The 17,715-nt window shown below is 48.3% G+C and overlaps 1 protein-coding gene across 1 annotated transcript in view; it reads right to left on the reverse strand.

The window, feature by feature from the left end:
• LOC129710475 (EF-hand calcium-binding domain-containing protein 5-like) overlaps nucleotides 1-17,715 on the reverse strand; it is a 59,278-nt gene that overhangs the window by 25,379 nt on the left and 16,184 nt on the right. Inside the window, exons 6-9 of the mRNA XM_055657431.1 lie at nucleotides 16,474-16,547; nucleotides 3,901-4,131; nucleotides 2,841-2,940; nucleotides 1,306-1,527 (exon numbers count right to left, since the gene is read on the reverse strand). Of these exons, the coding sequence (XP_055513406.1) occupies nucleotides 1,306-1,527; nucleotides 2,841-2,940; nucleotides 3,901-4,131; nucleotides 16,474-16,547 (627 nt within the window). The remainder of the gene's footprint in view (nucleotides 1-1,305; nucleotides 1,528-2,840; nucleotides 2,941-3,900; nucleotides 4,132-16,473; nucleotides 16,548-17,715) is intronic.

The following is a 17,715-nucleotide window of genomic DNA, read 5'->3' on the forward strand; positions in this document are numbered from 1 at the left end:
CTGTGGAATTCCCTGCCTCAGAGGGTCGTGGAGGCCGGTTCTCTGGATACTTTCAAGAGAGAGCCAGATAGGGCTCTTAAAAATAGCGGAGTCAGGGGATATGGGGAGAAGGTAGGAACGGGCTACTGATTGGGGATGATCAGCCATGATCACATTGAATGGCTGTGCTGGCTCGAAGGGCCGAATGGCCTACTCCTGCACCTATTGTCTATTATCTTTGGTGGAAACCAGCATCTGCAGTTCTTTGTTCCTGCATCTTTCCCATGTCAAGACTGTAATACAACGTCCCAACATCTATACTCAACACCCTGACTGATGGAGGCCAATGTGCCCAAAGCCTTCTTGACCACCCTGTCTACCGGTGATGCCACTTTCAGGGAACTCCATATAACCATACAACAATTACAGCACGGAAACAGGCCATCTCGACCCTTCTAGTCCGTGCCGAACACATATTCTCCCCTAGTCCCATACACCTGCACTCATACCATAACCCTCCATTCCCTTCTCATCCATATGCCTATCCAATTTATTTTTAAATGATAAAAACGAACCTGCCTCCACCACCTCCACTGGAAGCTCATTCCACACAGCTACCACTCTCTGAGTAAAGAAGTTCCCCCTCATGTTACCCCTAAACTTCTGTCCCTTAATTCTCAAATCATGTCCCCTTGTTTGAATCTTCCCTACTCTCAGTGGGAAAAGCTTATCCACGTCAACTCTGTCTATCCCTCTCATCATTTTAAAGACCTCTATCAAGTCCCCCCTTAACCTTCTGCGCTCCAAAGAATAAAGCCCTAACTTGTTCACCCTTTCTCTGTAACTTAGTTGTTGAAACCCAGGCAACATTCTAGTAAATCTCCTCTGTACTCTCTCTATTTTGTTGACATCCTTCCTATAATTAGGCGACCAAAATTGTACACCATACTCCAAAATTGGCCTCACCAATGCCTTGTACAATTTTAACATTACATCCCAACTTCTATACTCAATGCTCTGATTTATAAAGGCCAGCACACCAAAAGCTTTCTTTACCACCCTATCTACATGAGATTCCACTTTCAGGGAACTGTGCACAGTTATTCCCAGATCCCTCTGTTCACCTGCATTCTTCAATTCCCTACCATTGGTGAACTGGATGGTTGAGTTGGCGTGTTACTTGTCCACACAAGACTGGGAGGGGAGTGAGTACAGTGGGAGTGACTCATCGCCAGAGATGCTGCCCGTCCCGCTGAGTTACTCCAGCTTCTATCTTCACGTCTATTTTCACTTTTACTTCCTACACATTTCTCCCGCTGGCCTTACCAATGCTTGTTCTGAAAGCCTGTGCAGTTATGGGCCTCACTGCCACATTGCTCTCTCTGCCCAGCTGCTGGTATCGTGGTGTTCCCTCAGCTGCCTCTTCCTCAACTTGGCCATTCTCTGGCGCAGTGGAGAACAAGGCCGGCACCTGCCCACTGATGTACTCATTCCCAAAGTCAACCATAAAGTCCTCTGGCTCCATTTCATCGAGTTCAATGAGAGGCCCTAAGAAAGTGGCAACGAAATAAAAGTAATAAAGTCCCAACATTTAGTCAAGTCAAGTCACATTTATCTATATAGAACATTTAAAAAAACATCTCTCGTTGGCCAAAGTGCTTTACATTTGTTATAAGAATAACACAACAAAACAGACTACATACATATATACATGTAGCCCTCACTCAGAGGATGTCAGGAAAGGCTTTGGAGTACAGATAAGTACCAACCTATAAGATCATAAGTGATAGGTGCTTCAGCCCAAGCTAATCGCGATCATCTCAAACAATAAAACCTTGAAAGATGAGTTCATAAATTAGAGCAGAATTATGCCATTCGGCCCATCGAGTCTACTCCGCCATTCAATCATGGCTGATCTATCTCTCCCTCCTAACCCCATTCTCCTGCCTTCTCCCCATAACCCTTGACACCCGCACTAATCAAGAAGCTAGCTATCTCTACCTTAAAAATATCCACTGACTTGGCCTCCACAGCCTTCTGTGGCAAAGCCTTTTATGCAAGACTTTATTAGCATTCATAATTAACTCCATGTTGGAGAGGTTAATTTAATTGATTGATTGATTGATAAAGCATGGAAACAGGCCCTTTGGCCCATTGTATCCATGCCAAACATCGATCACCTGTTCATACTAGTTATAATCATATAGTAAGGAAGGCAAACGCAATGCTAGCATTTATTGGTGACTAGAATGCAAAAACTGGAATGTAATACTGAGGTTGCATCAGGCCGCATTTGGAGCATTGCGAGCAGTTTTGGGCACCATATCTGAGGACGGATGTGCTGGCTCTGGAGACGGTCCAGAGGAGAATGATCCCAGGAATAAGTGGGTTAACATACGATGAGTGTTTGTCGGCACTGGGCCTGTACTCACTGGAGTTTAGAAGTATAAGGGAGACATCATTGAAACATACAGAATAGTGAAAGGCCTGGATAGAGTGGATGTGGAGAGGATGATTCCACTAGTGGGAGAATCTAGGACCAGAGGTCACAGCCTCAGAATTAAAGGATGCTCTTTTAGGAAGGAGATGAGGAGAAATGTCTTTAGCCAGAGGGTGGTGAATCTGTGGAATTCTTTGCCACAGACGGCTGTGGAGGCCGCCATTGGGTATTTTTTTAAGGCAGAGATAGATAGACTCTTGATTAGTACGGGTGTCAGGGGTTATGGGGAGGAGGAGGGAGAGATAGATCAGCCATGATTGAATGGTGGAATACAGTCGATGGGCCGAATAGCCTAATTCTGCTCCTATCATATGACCTTGTGAACCACTCCTTATCACTAATCCACTTGTTTAGTACTCACATTTCCTGGGGTTGTGTAATTCTAGTTTACTTGCGTCCGATTGTTGGTCGTAGAATTCCTCAAACAACAGGAGAATCATTTGTCTGTTCAAAAGCCCGCACTATATCAAGAGAAGTTTTACGCAATTAAAAAAAGTCACAAAGTGCTGGAGTGAGTTTTACTTCACTTTCATCATCTGAAACATCTTGCAACTTATGAATTAATTTGAGTTTGAGTTTAGTTTATTGTCATGTGTAAAGGGGTGCAGTGAAAAGTTCTTGTTGCCTGTTATCCACTCGCACTTGTGTGCCAGTTCATAGGTTCATAAGCAGAATTAGGCCATTCGGCCCATCAAGTCTACTCCGCCATTCAATCACGGCTGATCTATCTCTCCATCCTAACCCCATTCTCCTGCCTTCTCCCCGTAACCCTTGACACCCACACTATGAAGAAAGACTGGATACACTTGGTTTATACTCTCTAGAATTTAGGAGATTGAGGGGGGATCTTATAGAAACTTACAAAATTCTTAAGGGGTTGGACAGGCTAGATGCAGGAAGATTGTTCCCGATGTTGGGGAAGTCCAGGACAAGGGGTCACAGCTTAAGGATAAGGGGGAAATCCTTTAAAAACTGAGATGAGAAGAACTTTTTTCACACAGAGAGTGGTGAATCTCTGGAACTCTCTGCCACAGAGGGTAGTTGAGGCCAGTTCATTGGCTATATTTAAGAGGGAGTTAGATGTGGCCCTTGTGGCTAAGGGGATCAGGGGGTATGGAGAGAAGGCAGGTACGGGATACTGAGTTGGATGATCAGCCATGATCATATTGAATGGCGGTGCAGGCTCGAAGGGCCGAATGGCCTACTCCTGCACCTAATTTCTATGTTTCTAATCAAGAATCTAATTATCTATGCCTTGAAAATATCCATTGACTTGGCCTCCACAGCCGTCTGTGGCAAAGAATTCCACAGATTCACCACCCTCTGACTAAAGAAATTCCGCCTCATCTCCTTCCTAAAGGAACGTCCTTTAATTCTGAGGCTGTGACCTCTGGTCCTAGACTCTCCCACTAGTGGAAACATCCTCTCCACATCCACTCTGTCCCACTTGTCGTGCTGTAAGTGTAAGCGAGTGGACATTTCCTGGGAATACTGGCCTTTCCGACATCACATTCCAGGAAGAGTTCTGCAAACCGCTGTCTCCACCAATCCTGCTGCCCATTGTGATAGACGAAATCCGAGCTGTGGGAAAGGTAGACAAGGAAGTCCGCAAAGGGGCTGTCCGACAGTCCCTTGACGTACGAGTACATGTACTGGAGGGAGAAGGGAAAATACGTCAGCATCTCACCGTACACAAGACACACCAGGTGCACGTAATTATAAAGGAATCATTGGATCTTATAGAAACATATTACACCCGTAAGTGATTGGACCGGTTAGATGCAGGAAAAATGTTACCCGATGTTGGGGGAGCCCAGAACCAGGGGTCAGCTCCAGCTCCAGCATGGAACCCGTTTATAAATTCACCTTCCAATCTCTTTACAAGGTAGGAGCGAACAATGGTCCTGGGCCGGCGGGACTGACATATGATGAAAGAATGGGTCGACTGGGCTTGTATTCACTGGAATTTAGAATCAAAGTCAAAGTCAAAGTATCCTTTATTGTCATTGACCTTTCGGTCTGAAGGAAATGTCGTTGCCATGCAGTCCTACATATAATAAAAATGACAAAAACACACATTAAACACAAATTTAACATCCACCACAGTGAGTTCACCCGGCACCTCCTCACTGTGATGGAGGCAAAAGTCTTAAAGTCTTTGTCTCTTCCCTCTGCGTTGAGGCATTGATCCAGGCCTCCATCACCCGGTGGGGTCACGGTAAGTGAGTCCCGCGAACGGGCCGGTTCAAGCTCCGTGGGCAGGGGTGGTCGAAGCCGCCGAAGCTGCCGCCCTCCAGTCCAGCGGACGAAGCTGCCCTTGCGGGAGCTCCGGAAAAACAGGTCACCAACCTGTGACCTGCGAGCTCCCGACGATGTCGCCCACTGGGGCCGTGGTCGAAGAAGTCGGGTCCACCGCGCCAGAACGACGCCACAGCTCCAAGCCGGGTCTGCCGCCGGAACGCCGCCACAGCCCCGAGGCCGCCAGCTCCGCCATTAGGCCTCAGCGGAGACAGAAACGGGGACACGACAAGAAAAAAGTCGCCTCCCCCCCCGAAGGAAGAGACCAAAAACCTGTTTCTCCCCCCCCCCCCCCCCCCACACATACACAACCTAATAAACGAAATTTAACTAACTTTAACTAAAACAGACAAAAGAAAACAAAAAAAAAAGAAAAAACAGACGGACTGCAGGTGAGCGCCACCACTTCCGGTGTATCTACGATCCCCACTTCTGAGAGGGATCATAGAAACATATACAATTCTTAAAAGATTGGACAGGCTAGATGTAGGAAAAATGTTCCCCATGTTGGGGGAGTCCAGAACCAGGGGTCACAGTTCAAGAATAAGGGGTCGGCCATTTAGGACTGAGATGAGGAAAAACTTCATCACCCAGAGAGTTGTGAATCTGTGGAACTCTCTGCCACTAGAAGGCAGTGGAGGCCAATTTACTGGATGTATTCAAGAGAGAGTTAGATTTAGCTCTTAGGGCTAACGGAATCAAAGGGTATGGGGAGAAAGCAGGAACAGGGTACTGATTTTAGATGGTCAGCCATAACTCGAAGGGCCGAATGGCCTACTCCCGCACCTATTTTCTATGTTTCTATCATTCATTTCTGCTGCTTCTATCATTCACTTCACCCAAAGGCTGGTGTGCAAGGCCCCATCGGATGCCCAACATCCTCTGCACCACCTTGCCCAGCAACTGGGACCTCGTCGCCCCTTCTCCCTCTGTGGTTCCGGTGTCAACACACTAGGAGCATGGAGAACCAGCTGGGAACAGACTTCACCACCTCCTCAATTCACTGTTGCACGAACACCACAGCCCCACCCGGCTCTGACCTGCCCCGCAACGAGCGGGTGGCCCTGAACCGGCTCCGTACAGGGGTGGGCCGGTTCAACACCAACATGCATCGCTGGGGGGGGGGCTGCCTGCGTTCACCAGCAGCATGCGTGTGTGGAGCAGACCAGCAGACAGCGCAGCAGCACGTCATGTCCTCCGCCCCCCTGGTGGAGGGGTAGACCTCACAGCCCTCGACAACAGCACATTGAACTGGCTCCAGTGCCTGGAGGCCATTACATAACCTCTGCTGCCTCAGACGCAAGAAGAAGAAGCATTCGTTCATTCTCCTTCTCCTCCATACACACGCCTCCCGTTCAAAATTCCAATATTTCCCATTTATCCCCCCCCCCCCTTTCCCCTCCCCCTGTGCCCCCTTCCACATTTATCCCTGTCTCCTGCTTAAGTTGAGTTTAGTTTATTGTCACGTGCGGAGAGAAGCGTTCTCGTTGCGTACTCACCACTCAGCGGAAAGACAATACACGATTACACTTGATCATAAGGTCATAAGTGATGGGAGCAGAATTAGGCCATTCGGCCCATCAAGTCTACTCTGCCGGTCAATCACGGCTCTCCTATCTCTCCCTCCTAACCCCATTCCCCTGCCCTCTCCCCATAACCCCCGACACATTGAGCCCCCCACAGTGCAGAGATACAGGACATACACCTCACACTGGGTAACTCCTCTTCTCTCTCTATCTGACCCCCTCACGTCTCCTTTGCACCTCCAGACTCTGTCACTTACTCCACCCATCTCCCCGAAGCCCCCCCTCCTGTATCGACCTATCACTCGCTACGCCCCCACCTCTCTATTCCAGTTTTCTCCATCAATCTCAAGAAGGGTCCCGATCAGAGACACTGTCTGTCCATTCCCTCTGCGACCCGCTGACTTCCTCCAGCACTTTGTGTCTATTTTATTTGTATACCAGCATTTGCAGTTCTGAGTTTCTACTGCAAGTTTCAGATCAAAGTTTCAGTTCTTGTTTCAGGTGCAGCCACCAGCAGTTCCCGGAGTCTCCACCTCACAGCCTCTACAGTAGCCGCTTGCACAGAAGTGTGTAAATCTATTTTAAAGAAGGCAGCAAAATCTGATTAAAAATGTACTCAGTGGGGAATTGGCAGAACACTTTTTATTCTGCGTCTGCATTCTTTAGTTTAGTTCCGTTTAGTTTAGTTTAGTTTAGTTTAGTTTAGTTTAGTTTGGAGAGATACAGCACAGAATCAGACCCCTTTGGCCCACCGAGTCCGCGCCGACCAGCGATCCCTGCGCACCAACACTGTCCTACACACACTAGGGACAATTTACAATTTTACCCAAGCCATTGAACCGACAAAGCTGTGCGTCTTTCGAGTGTGGGAGGAAACCGGAGCACCCGGAGAAAACCCACGCAGGTCACGGGGAGAACGTGCAAACGGAGTTTGCATGTTCTCCCCGTGACCTGCGTGGGTTTTCTCCGGGTGCTCCGGTTTCCTCCCACACTCGAAAGTGTGTCAGGGTGGAACCTGGGACTCCGGCGCTGTGAGGCAGCAACTCTACCGCTGCGCCACCGTGCCGCCTGAGTTTATATTGTGATCGGAGAATACGTAATCCCTGCAAGGATTACGCACCTCATTGTGAATTTTTTTTTTTGTTTTTTTGTTTTATAATTTTATTTATTAGAAGTAAGTACAATACAGTGGTACCTTTTTACAGGTTCCCAAAATTATGTTAACACGTTGCATTCTCTGTACAACTTCCTTTTTTTTTTTTTTAAAGAGAAAAGTAAGGAGAGAAAAATAAAAATAGATAGTAGAAGGATAGAAACATAGAAACATAGAAATTAGGTGCAGGAGTAGAGGCCATTTGGCCCTTCGAGCCTGCACTGCCATTCAATATGATCATGGCTGATCATCCAACTCAGTATCCTGTACCTGCCTTCTCTCCATACCCCCTGATCCCTTTAGCCACAAGGGCCACATCTAACTCCTTCTTAAATATAGCCAATGAACTGGCCTCGACTACCTTCTGTGGCAGAGAGTTCCAGAGATTCACCACTCTCTGTGTGAAAAAAGTTCTTCTCATCTCGGTTTTAAAGGATTTCCCCCTTATCCTTAAGCTGTGACCCCTTGTTCTGGACTTCCCCAACATCGGGAACAATCTTCCTGCATCTAGCCTGTCCAACCCCTTAAGAATTTTGTAAGTTTGTATAAGACCCTCTCTAGTGTGCGTGAGTAAGAAGCAGAAAAAGGAAATAGTGAAGAAAATAAATAAGTGAGGAAGAAAAGCATTATTCAATCACCACATGGGGATGGTCTTAATGTGAATTGATTGCAACTTGTGCCACATCTGGTTTCCATACGCACACAGCCAGATTTAAATAACTCTTTAAACAATCAGGAAATATTGGGTCGTTTCGGCTCAATGATTTAAAACTAACAAGCCAAAATTCAGATCTAATTCATTCATTAGCAGGTGGTATTTTCACACAGGCTCAACCTGAATGGATTTTAGTCTTCAGGCCAGTCACCTGTTCCCATCCACCGGCCAACGATGAATTAGATCGACACAAAATGCTGGAGTAACTCAGCGGGTCAGGCAGCATCTCCGGAGGTGCAGGAGTAGGCCATTCGGTCCTTCGAGCCTGCACCATTCGCCATTCAATATGATCATGTCTGATCATCCAACTCAGTATCCTGTACCTGCCTTCTCTCCATACCTTTAGCCACAAGGGCCACATCTAACTCCCTCTTAAATATAGCCAATGAACTGTGGCCTCAATTACCTTCTGTGGCAGAGAATTCCAGAGAGTCACCACTCTCTGTGTGACCCCTTGTTCTGGACTTCCCCAACCTCGGGAACAATCTTCCTGCATCTAGCCTGTCCAACCCCTTAAGAATTTTGTAAGTTTCTATAAGATCCCCCCTCAATCTTCTAAATTCTAGCGAGTACAAGCCGAGTCGAGGTGGACAAGTCGTTTCTGGTCGAGACCCTTCTTCAGACTGAGAGTCAGTGGAGAGGGAAACGAGAGATATAGTTGGTGACGAGGAGAGATATAGAACAAATGAATGATAGGTAGACAAAAGATGCTGGAGAAACTCAGCGGGTCAGGCAGCATTTATGTGTTTGCTATTTTTTTGCTTCTCCAAACTAACAATGATTTATTCTACATTTGCATTGGCTCCTTTGATTTCTCATTTTCACACCTTATCCTTCCTTATCTCTGTGTCTCCCTCTCCCCTGAGTCTGAAGAAGGGCCTTGACTTGAAGCGTCACCCATTCCTTCTCTCCAGCGGTGCTGCCTGTCCCGCTGAGTTCCTCCAGCATTTTCTGTCTATCTTTGGTGTAAACCAGCATCTGCAGTTCCTTCCAACACCTTGAACGGTGCAGTAGACATAATGGGCCGAATGGCCTCATTCTGTTCCTAGAACTTGTGAACTATGAGCATAGGGTGGAGCTGCAGGGGTTTTATTGATGAGGATGCAACATGTGGGAAGAGGGAGTGGCCATGAGCAGGGGCCACTCTGTACAAGAGGAAGCTGTCTCGAACTGACCACAACACCAGTTCCCACCCAACCCCCTCCAGAAACAAAGCGGCTAACCATAGCATGAGAGGCCCTGGGGGAGAAGATGTGGCAGGAAGTCTGGCAGCCCGGGGCTACAGAGAGATAAGAGTGGGTGAGCTCGACGCAGAGCTGCTGAGGAAATACAACAAGCAGCAGCAACAACCAGGGACCTGCTCGCCCAGATCTCCGCTTGGCTTTGTGCGTGCGTGCGTGCGTGCGTGTGTGTGCGTGCAGCAGTCAGAGTGAAAGGAGAAGTGAGCCAGGGAGGGAGGAATTCACAGAGACGGATGGTGCACGCTGGCCTCATTATAGACTCCCACTTCCGTTAAATGCGCAGTTAACCAGTAACGGATTTTGCACCTTGCACTAAACTTTATCCCCTATATCATGTATCTGTACACTGTGAACAGCTCGATTGTAATCATGTATTGCCTTTCCGCTGACTGGTTAGCGCGCAACAAAAGCTTTTCACTGTACCTCGGTACACGTGACAATAAACTGCCTACCTTCGATTTTCCAGCATCTGCAATTCCTACTTAAACATACCAAACTTTAGAGATACAGCGCGGAAACAGGCCCTTCGGCCCGCCGAGCCCACCCTGACCAGCGATCACCCCATACGCTAGCATTATCCTAAACACTAGGAGCAATTTACCATTTAGAGAAACCAATTAACCTACAAACCTGCACGTCTTTGGAGCGTGGGAGGAAACCGGAGCACCCGGAGAAAACCTTCAATGTCCCAGGGAGAACGTACAAACTCCGTACAGACAGCACCCCGTAGTCAAGTCAGGATCGAACCTGGGTCTCTGGAGCTGTGAGGCAGTGAGCTGTGAGGCAGTAACTCTACTGCTGCGGGTCAGGCAGCATGCCTGGAGAACATGGATAGGTGATGTTTCGGGTCGAGACCCTCCTTCATACTGATTCAGTACAGAAACAGGCCCATTGTCACTTGGTACAATTCATGGTGGTAAAAAGATGCTCATAATGTTGGTTGTAAGCAAAATAAATTGGCAGCTTCTACCCTTCTTAACAATGAAACGTAGAACAATAAGGGCGGCACGGTGGCGCAGCGGTAGAGGTACTGTCTGTATGGAGTTTGCACGTTCTCCCTGTGACCGCGTGGGTTTTCTCCGGGCGCTCCGGTTTCCTCCCACACTCCAAAGACGTGCAGGTGTGTAGGGTAATCGGCCCCTAGTGTGTAGGGAGTGGATGAGAAAGTGGAATAACATAGAACTAGTGTGAACAGGTGATCGATGGTCGGCCGAAGGGCCTGTTGTCATGCTGCATCTTTCAGTTTCAACAGGAGCAGGCCATTCGGCCCACAATGTCCGTGCTGTACACAATGCCAAGTTAAACTAATTTCCTCTGCCTGCACGTGATCCATATCTCTCCATTCCCTACATATACACGTGCCTGTCTAAAAGCCTCTGAAACACCACTATCATATCTGCCTCCACCACCACACCTGGCAGTGCCCTCTAGTCTTTGACACTTCCACCATCAACGCTTCTCCTAATTTAATGTTTCATTTACTGCTCTTTGTGGTTCGATTCATTTTAATATAATAAACGATTGATCCTTAAAGATCTGATTTAAGGTCCAGCTCTGTCCGGTCGCTATTGCTGTTGCCATTGTCCATCACGCAAACCCACCCTCCCTCCCACACCTCACGCTGCCTCGACAAGGCCAGCAGCATCATCAAGGACCAGTCTCACCCCCGTCACTCCCTCTTCTCCCCTCTCCCATCGGGCAAGAGGTACAGAAGTGTGAAAACGAACGCACACCTCCAGATTCAGGGACAGTTTCTTCCCGGCTGTTATCAGGCAACTGAATCTCTTCTTACGCCCCCCTTCGGTCGTGGCTGACCTGACCATGGGTGTCTCCAGGGCTGGAGGATGCCTGTGCGTGACTTTGTTTAACGTGGGGAGACTGGTGCACAGAAAGCCACCACACGGTCCTTGACAGATCTGGATCAGGATCCAGTGGCATGGAGTCCAAGATGTCCGGAGATCCGTTTCTGCTGCGCAGCCTTCCCAGCCGTTGTGACGCTCCACTAATGTCAGCCATCGCCCTCCGCCTGTTCCACCGTTGAGGTCTTGGTTGGATTGCTCTTTGTCAGAGACCTCTCCCTCGACCTTACCACCATGGGTGACCCTACCAGGAGCACAGCTCCAGACGGCATCGCTCTCAGGATCTCAGGACCACACGAGCTTCTCCACAACGACAAGGTGACAATCCTCGGAGATACTTAATCCACGGCAACTGAACCATCCCATCAACAATTCATGACTCCAGCCTTTGTCCACCAATGTGACAATTTCACCTGTATCCACCGATCACTGAAGAAGGTCTGAAGAAGGGTCCCGACCCGAAATGTCACCTATCCATGTTCTCCAGAGATGCTGCTTGACCCACTGAATTACTCCAGCACTTTGTGGCTTTCCTTGGTAAATTGGCACCTGCAGTTCCTTGTTTCCACCTATCACTCGCCAGACTTTGTCCCTTTCCCACCCTCTTTTTTCAGGCTTTCTCCCCCCCCTGCTCCATCAGTCTGAAGACGGGTCTCGACCCGAAACGTTGTCTGTCCATTCCCTCCACAGACGCTGCCAGTAATTCTGTAAAGCTCTTTGCTCATGAATTTTAAAATGGTCACTACTTGTCATTTCTGCACCGTGATGTTATTTAGAACCCATGTTATTATGCGCGGGCTGCTTTGTGTGTAGTGTTAGAGCTGCCAGGAAATTATATATAGGGACAGGTTCCTCTGTTTCCCTTTGACTGATTCACTGAAAGGAACATCAGTAATGAATCAATGTCTAATTGAAATTAAAATCCTAATTATTTCCTGCATATCCACTTCCAAAACTAACATTTGTCCAAGGTATAATGATCAATGATATATATTAAATAGTGTGTGTGTGTGTGTGTGTGTGTGTGTATATGTGTGTGTGTGTGTGTGTGTGTGTGTGTGTGTGTATGTGTGTGTGTGTGTGTATATATGTGTGTGTGTGTGTGTGTATATGTGTGTGTGTGTGTGTGTGTATATGTGTGTATATGTGTGTGGGTATATGTGTGTGTGTATATGTGTGTGTATATATGTGTGTGTGTGTGTATATATGTGTGTGTGTGTGTGTATGTGTGTGTGTGTGTGTATATATGTGTGTGTGTGTGTATATATGTGTGTGTGTGTGTGTGTATATATGTGTGTGTGTGTATATGTGTGTGTGTGTGTGTGTGTGTGTATGTATGTGTGTGTGTGTGTGTGTGTGTGTGTGTGTGTGTGTGTGTGTGTGTGTGTGTGTGTGTGTGTGTGTGTGTGTGTGTGTGTGTGTGTGTGTGTGTGTGTGTGTGTGTGTGTGTGTGTCTCTGTGTCTGTGTATCTGTGTGTCTGTGTGTGTGTGTGTGTGTGTGTGTATGTGTGTCTGTGTGTCTGTGTGTGTGCGTGTGTGTGTGTGTCTCTGTGTCTGTGTATCTGTGTATCTGTGTGTCTGTGTGTGTCTCTGTGTGTCTGTGTCTGTGTGTGTGTGCGTGTGCGTGTGTGTGTGAACTTCCATTTCCGCTATTTTAGACGACTTTAGAGATACAGCATGGAAACAGGCCCTTCGGCCCACCGAGTCCGCACTGACCAGCGATCCCCACAAATTAACACTATCCTACACACACTGGGGACAATTTACAATTTTACCAAAGCCGATTAGCCTTGCACGTCTTTGGAGTGTGGGAGGAAACTGGAGCACCCGGAGAAAGCCCACATGGTCTCAGGGAGAACGTGCAAACTCCGTACAGACAGCGCCCGTAGTCCGGATGGAACCCGGGTCTCTGGCGCTGTGAGGCAGCAACTCTACCTGCTGCGCCACCATGCCGCCCTTTTGTGGTTTTTCGTCCACTCCCTCATAAGAATTAATAGCGAAATCATCACAGGGAACTGCAGATGCTGGAATCCTGAGCAAAAAACACTAAGTGATGGAGTAACTCAGCGGGTCAGGCAGCATCTATGGAGAACATGGATAGGTGACGTTTCACAGAGTGCTGGAGTAACTCAGCGGGTCAGGCAGCATCTGTGTAGAACATGGATAGGTACGTTTCACAGAGTGCTGGAGTAACTCAGCGGGTCAGGCAGCATCTATGGAGCTAAGGAAATAGGCAACGTTTCGGGCCGAAACCCATAAGGGTTTCGGCCCGAAACGTTGCCTATTTCCAGAAGGATTTCGGCCCGAAAAGTTGCCTATTTCCTTAGCTCCATAGATGCTGCTGCACCATAACTCAGCGGGTCAGGCAGCATCTGTGGAGAACATGGATAGGTGACGTTTCACAGAGTGCTGGAGTAACTCAGCGGGTCAGGCAGCATCTGTGGAGAACATGGATAGGTGACGTTTCAGGTTGAGACACTTCTTTTTTCAGACAGTTATTTTTGTGGCTTCATGAGATGTTTCCTCTCTAAAGTTTAGACAGTGGTCTGTGCTCATACACCAGACATGAAGCTTATTGGACTCAATTCCTGCGTCGACTTCACCAGTTCATGTTTTGTAAATGTCAGCTACTAACATTTAGACTTTAGAGATAATGCGTGGGAGAGTATACGAGTCAGGAAGTCACGATGCAGCTCGACTGGGCCCCAGCTTCAGTGACTCCAGGGGGAGAAGGGGAGAGGGGGAGAGAGGGGGGGAGAGGGAGGGGAGAGAGGGGGAGAGAGGGGGGAGAGAGGGGGAGGGGAGGGGGGGAGCGAGGGGGAGAGAGAGAGGGAGAGAGGGGGGAGGGGGGGAGGGGGGGGGGGGGGAGGGGGGAGAGAGGGGGAGAGAGGGGGAGAGGGAGGGGGGAGAGAGGGGGAGGAGGGGGAGGGGTGGAGGGGGGGGGGGGGGGAGGGGGGGAGGGGGGGAGGGGAGAGGAGGGAGGGGGAGAGAGAGAGAGGAGAGAGGGAGGGAGGGAGAGGGAGAGAGAGAGGGAGAGACGCAGAGAGGGGGAGAGGGGGAGGGTTCAAGAAAGTTTACTGACATATTTCCCAGAGGACAGAGAGAGGGGGAGAGGGGGAGAGAGGGGGAATGAACTAGTTTGATGCAAGAATGTGTTACTAATCCTGCAGAAATGCAACTTTGGTAAACAAAACACTGCTGCACAAACAGTGGAGGTTTTAACATTCATCTGGTCCACATCAGTCACATACTCATTTGTCAAAAGCATTCGACTAATCTACAGCACAAGAAGTCAAAGAGCAGAGACACATAGCTCAAAGCTTGTTATTGATAAGGTTATTCACATATGATATCAGTTGTTAAAAACCCAAATTCATCTTCAGTGGTCTGTTTGTTAATTTTAGTCATTTTTGAAGACACTGTGTGTGTTGTGGCTTTGGTTTAGAAATAACAAAATGGAATATATATCTTGTAGATGGACACCAGATGCTGGAGTAACTCAGCGGGACAGGCAGCATCTCTGGAGAGAAGGAATGGGTGACGTTTCAGGTTGAGACCCTTCTTCAGACATCTTGACCTGAAACATCACTCATCCCTTCTCTCCAGAGATGCTGCCAGTCCCGCTAAGTTACTCCAGCATTTGTTGTTTATCTTCGGTTTTAACCAGCATCTGCAGTTCCTTCCTGCACATATTTCTCGTGTCTTTCCTCTTGTGACTGAGGGACCTTGTCATCGTGCAGTGAGGATACACAGTGCTGCCTGTGCTCCAATTCAAGGTCGACACCAAATACTGGAGGAACTCAGCGGGTCAGGCAGCAACTCTGGAGAAAAGGGTGGCACGGTGGCGCAGTGGTAGAGTTGCTGCCTTACAGCGCCAGAGACCCAGGTTCGATCCCGACTACGGGTGCTGTCTGAACGGAGTTTGCACGTTCTCCCCGTGACCACCGGGATCTCCAGTTTCCTCCCACCCTCCAAAGACGATCAGGTTTGTATGTTGTTGTTCAAGAAGGAACTGCAGATGCTGGAAGATCGAACATTGTATGTTAATTGGCTTGGTCTAATGGTAAATTGTTCCTAGTGTGTGAATGATAACGTTAGTGTGTGGGGAATGCTGGTCGGCATGGATTCGGTGGGCTGAAGGGCCTGTTTCCGTGCTGTATCTCTAAACTGAGAGTGGTACAGGGTATGTCTGTGGAATTCTCTGCCTCAGAAGGCGGTGGAGGCCAGTTCTCTGGATACATTCAAGAGAGAGCTAGATAGGGCTCTTAAAGATAGCGGAGTCAGGGGATAAGGGGAGAAGGCAGGAATGGGGTACTGATTGGGGATGATCAGCCATGATCACATTGAATGACGGTGCTGGCTCGAAGGGCCGAATGGCCTCCTCCTGCACCTATTGTCTATTGTCTAACTAAACCAGGAGACATTTCAGGCCGAGACCCTTCATCCGAGTGGGTCAGGGGAGGGGAGGGGAGGGGGGGACTAGAGATCTGAAAGGGTACAGAATAAAACAGAGCTGGCACCGATGGCCACGGAGCCCACAATGGTCCGTTGTTGGCTGTGGAGGAGGTGATAACAAAGGGATACAAACAGTGAAACTAGTAGAGGTCAGACACAAAATGCTGGAGTAAGTCGGTGGGGGGGACAGGCAGCATCTCTGGAGAGAAGGAATGGCTGACGTTTTGGGTCGAGACCCTTCTGCAGACAGAGTCACGGGGAGAGGGAAACTAGAGAAATAGACGGTACCCAGGAGAAAGGCAAATATTGAAAATAGAGTTTGTAAGATAATTATTTGTAAACAGCCACAGTTCCAGTGTCACAATTACATGCAGTGAATGAAGAGCTAATTGACCAAATATGCCTCTTCCTGTTTGATATATTTTGCTCTTATAAGAATGAGCCGACCTGCAATTATTTTAGTCGACTCTGGTGCTGTCTCTGTGGAGTTTGCACATTCTCCCTGTGGCCGCCTGGGTTTCCTCCGGGTGCTCCGGTTTCCTCCCACATCCCAAAGATGTACAGACGTGTAGGTTAATCGGCCCTCTGTAAATCGACCCCAGTGTGTAGGGAGTGGATGAGACAGTGGGTTAATGTAGAACTAGTGTGAATGGGTGGTCGATGGTCAGCATTGGCTTGGTGGGCCGAAGGGCCCGTTTCCGGGCTGTAACTCTAAAACTAAACTAAACTCAAAGATGTAATTCCTACCTCTACAAATTCCTCTTCATTTAATATTTTTCCTTTTGTGTCAATCTCTTCCAATTCCCTGTCATATCTGACATCTATGTTGGAATAGAGAGGTCGACAACAGTACCTTTATAGAAGGTCTAACCACATCACGCTCAGTGGCAAGATATGACTTTTAAAAGTAAAATTCTTATGCCAAAATACTGTGCACTAATAATATTAAATTAATTGTCTAAATTTTAATAAACTCAAATTGATATTTTTCTCTATATTTGTAGAGAACCCGAGAAATGTACGAAATACAAAATTGACCACAAAATGTTGGACTTTTAGATAATTTTCTCAAGAAATGTTCCAGCCATTTTTTCTTGAAAGCACGAGTTCACAGCTGCGAATTCGCCCAAATACATATTTAATTTATCAATCTCACTTAGACAAGTGTGACATGTAGCAATATCACAGGCAAACCCGTGGTGTGACTTTGCATCGAGCCATCTGCAATGAAACACTGAAGTGCTTTCATAGGTTGTGGAATGTTCAGGATAACGGTCGGAACAGCGGCGCAGCAGGTGGAGCTGCTGACGCGCAGCGCCAGACCCGGGTTCGATCCCGACCTCGTGTCATGTCTGTGTGGATTTTCCACGTTCTCCCTGTGACCGCGTGGGATTCCTCCGGGTGCTTTTTTCAAAGTTTAGTCTAGTTTAGAGATACAGCGCGGAAACAGGCCCTTCGGCCCACCGAGTCCGTGCCGACCAGCGATCTCCACACACACTAGCACTGTCCTACACACACACACACACACTAGGGACAATTTACAATTTTTCCCCAAGGCAATTAACCAACAAGCCCGCACGTCTTTGGAGTGTGGGGGGAAACCGGAGCACCCGGAGAAAACCCACGCAGGTCACGGGGAAAACGTACAAACTCCGTACAGGTGGAGTGAGGGACAGAGGCTGGAGGTGAAAAGGAGAGACACGGGGGGGGGGGGGGGGAGATAGGGAGAGAGGGGGGTGGTGTGTAATGTGAAGCCGGAGGAGGGAGGTGGGTGGAAGGGGACGGGGGTGGGGGGGGGGGGGGGGGGGGGGGGGGATGATTCTGTATCTCAAATCTAAACTCAACTAAATCAGGACTTTAGTATGAACATTGACTTCTCCAATTTCAGGTAGTCCTTGCTTTCTCCCTCTTTCCCCTCCCATTCCCAGCTCTCCCACAGCCCACTGTCTCCGCCTCTTCCTTTCTTCTTCCCATCACCCCCACCCCCAC

This window comes from Leucoraja erinacea, chromosome 28 (genome assembly GCF_028641065.1).
Source record: "Leucoraja erinacea ecotype New England chromosome 28, Leri_hhj_1, whole genome shotgun sequence".
Lineage (NCBI taxonomy): Eukaryota > Metazoa > Chordata > Chondrichthyes > Rajiformes > Rajidae > Leucoraja > Leucoraja erinaceus.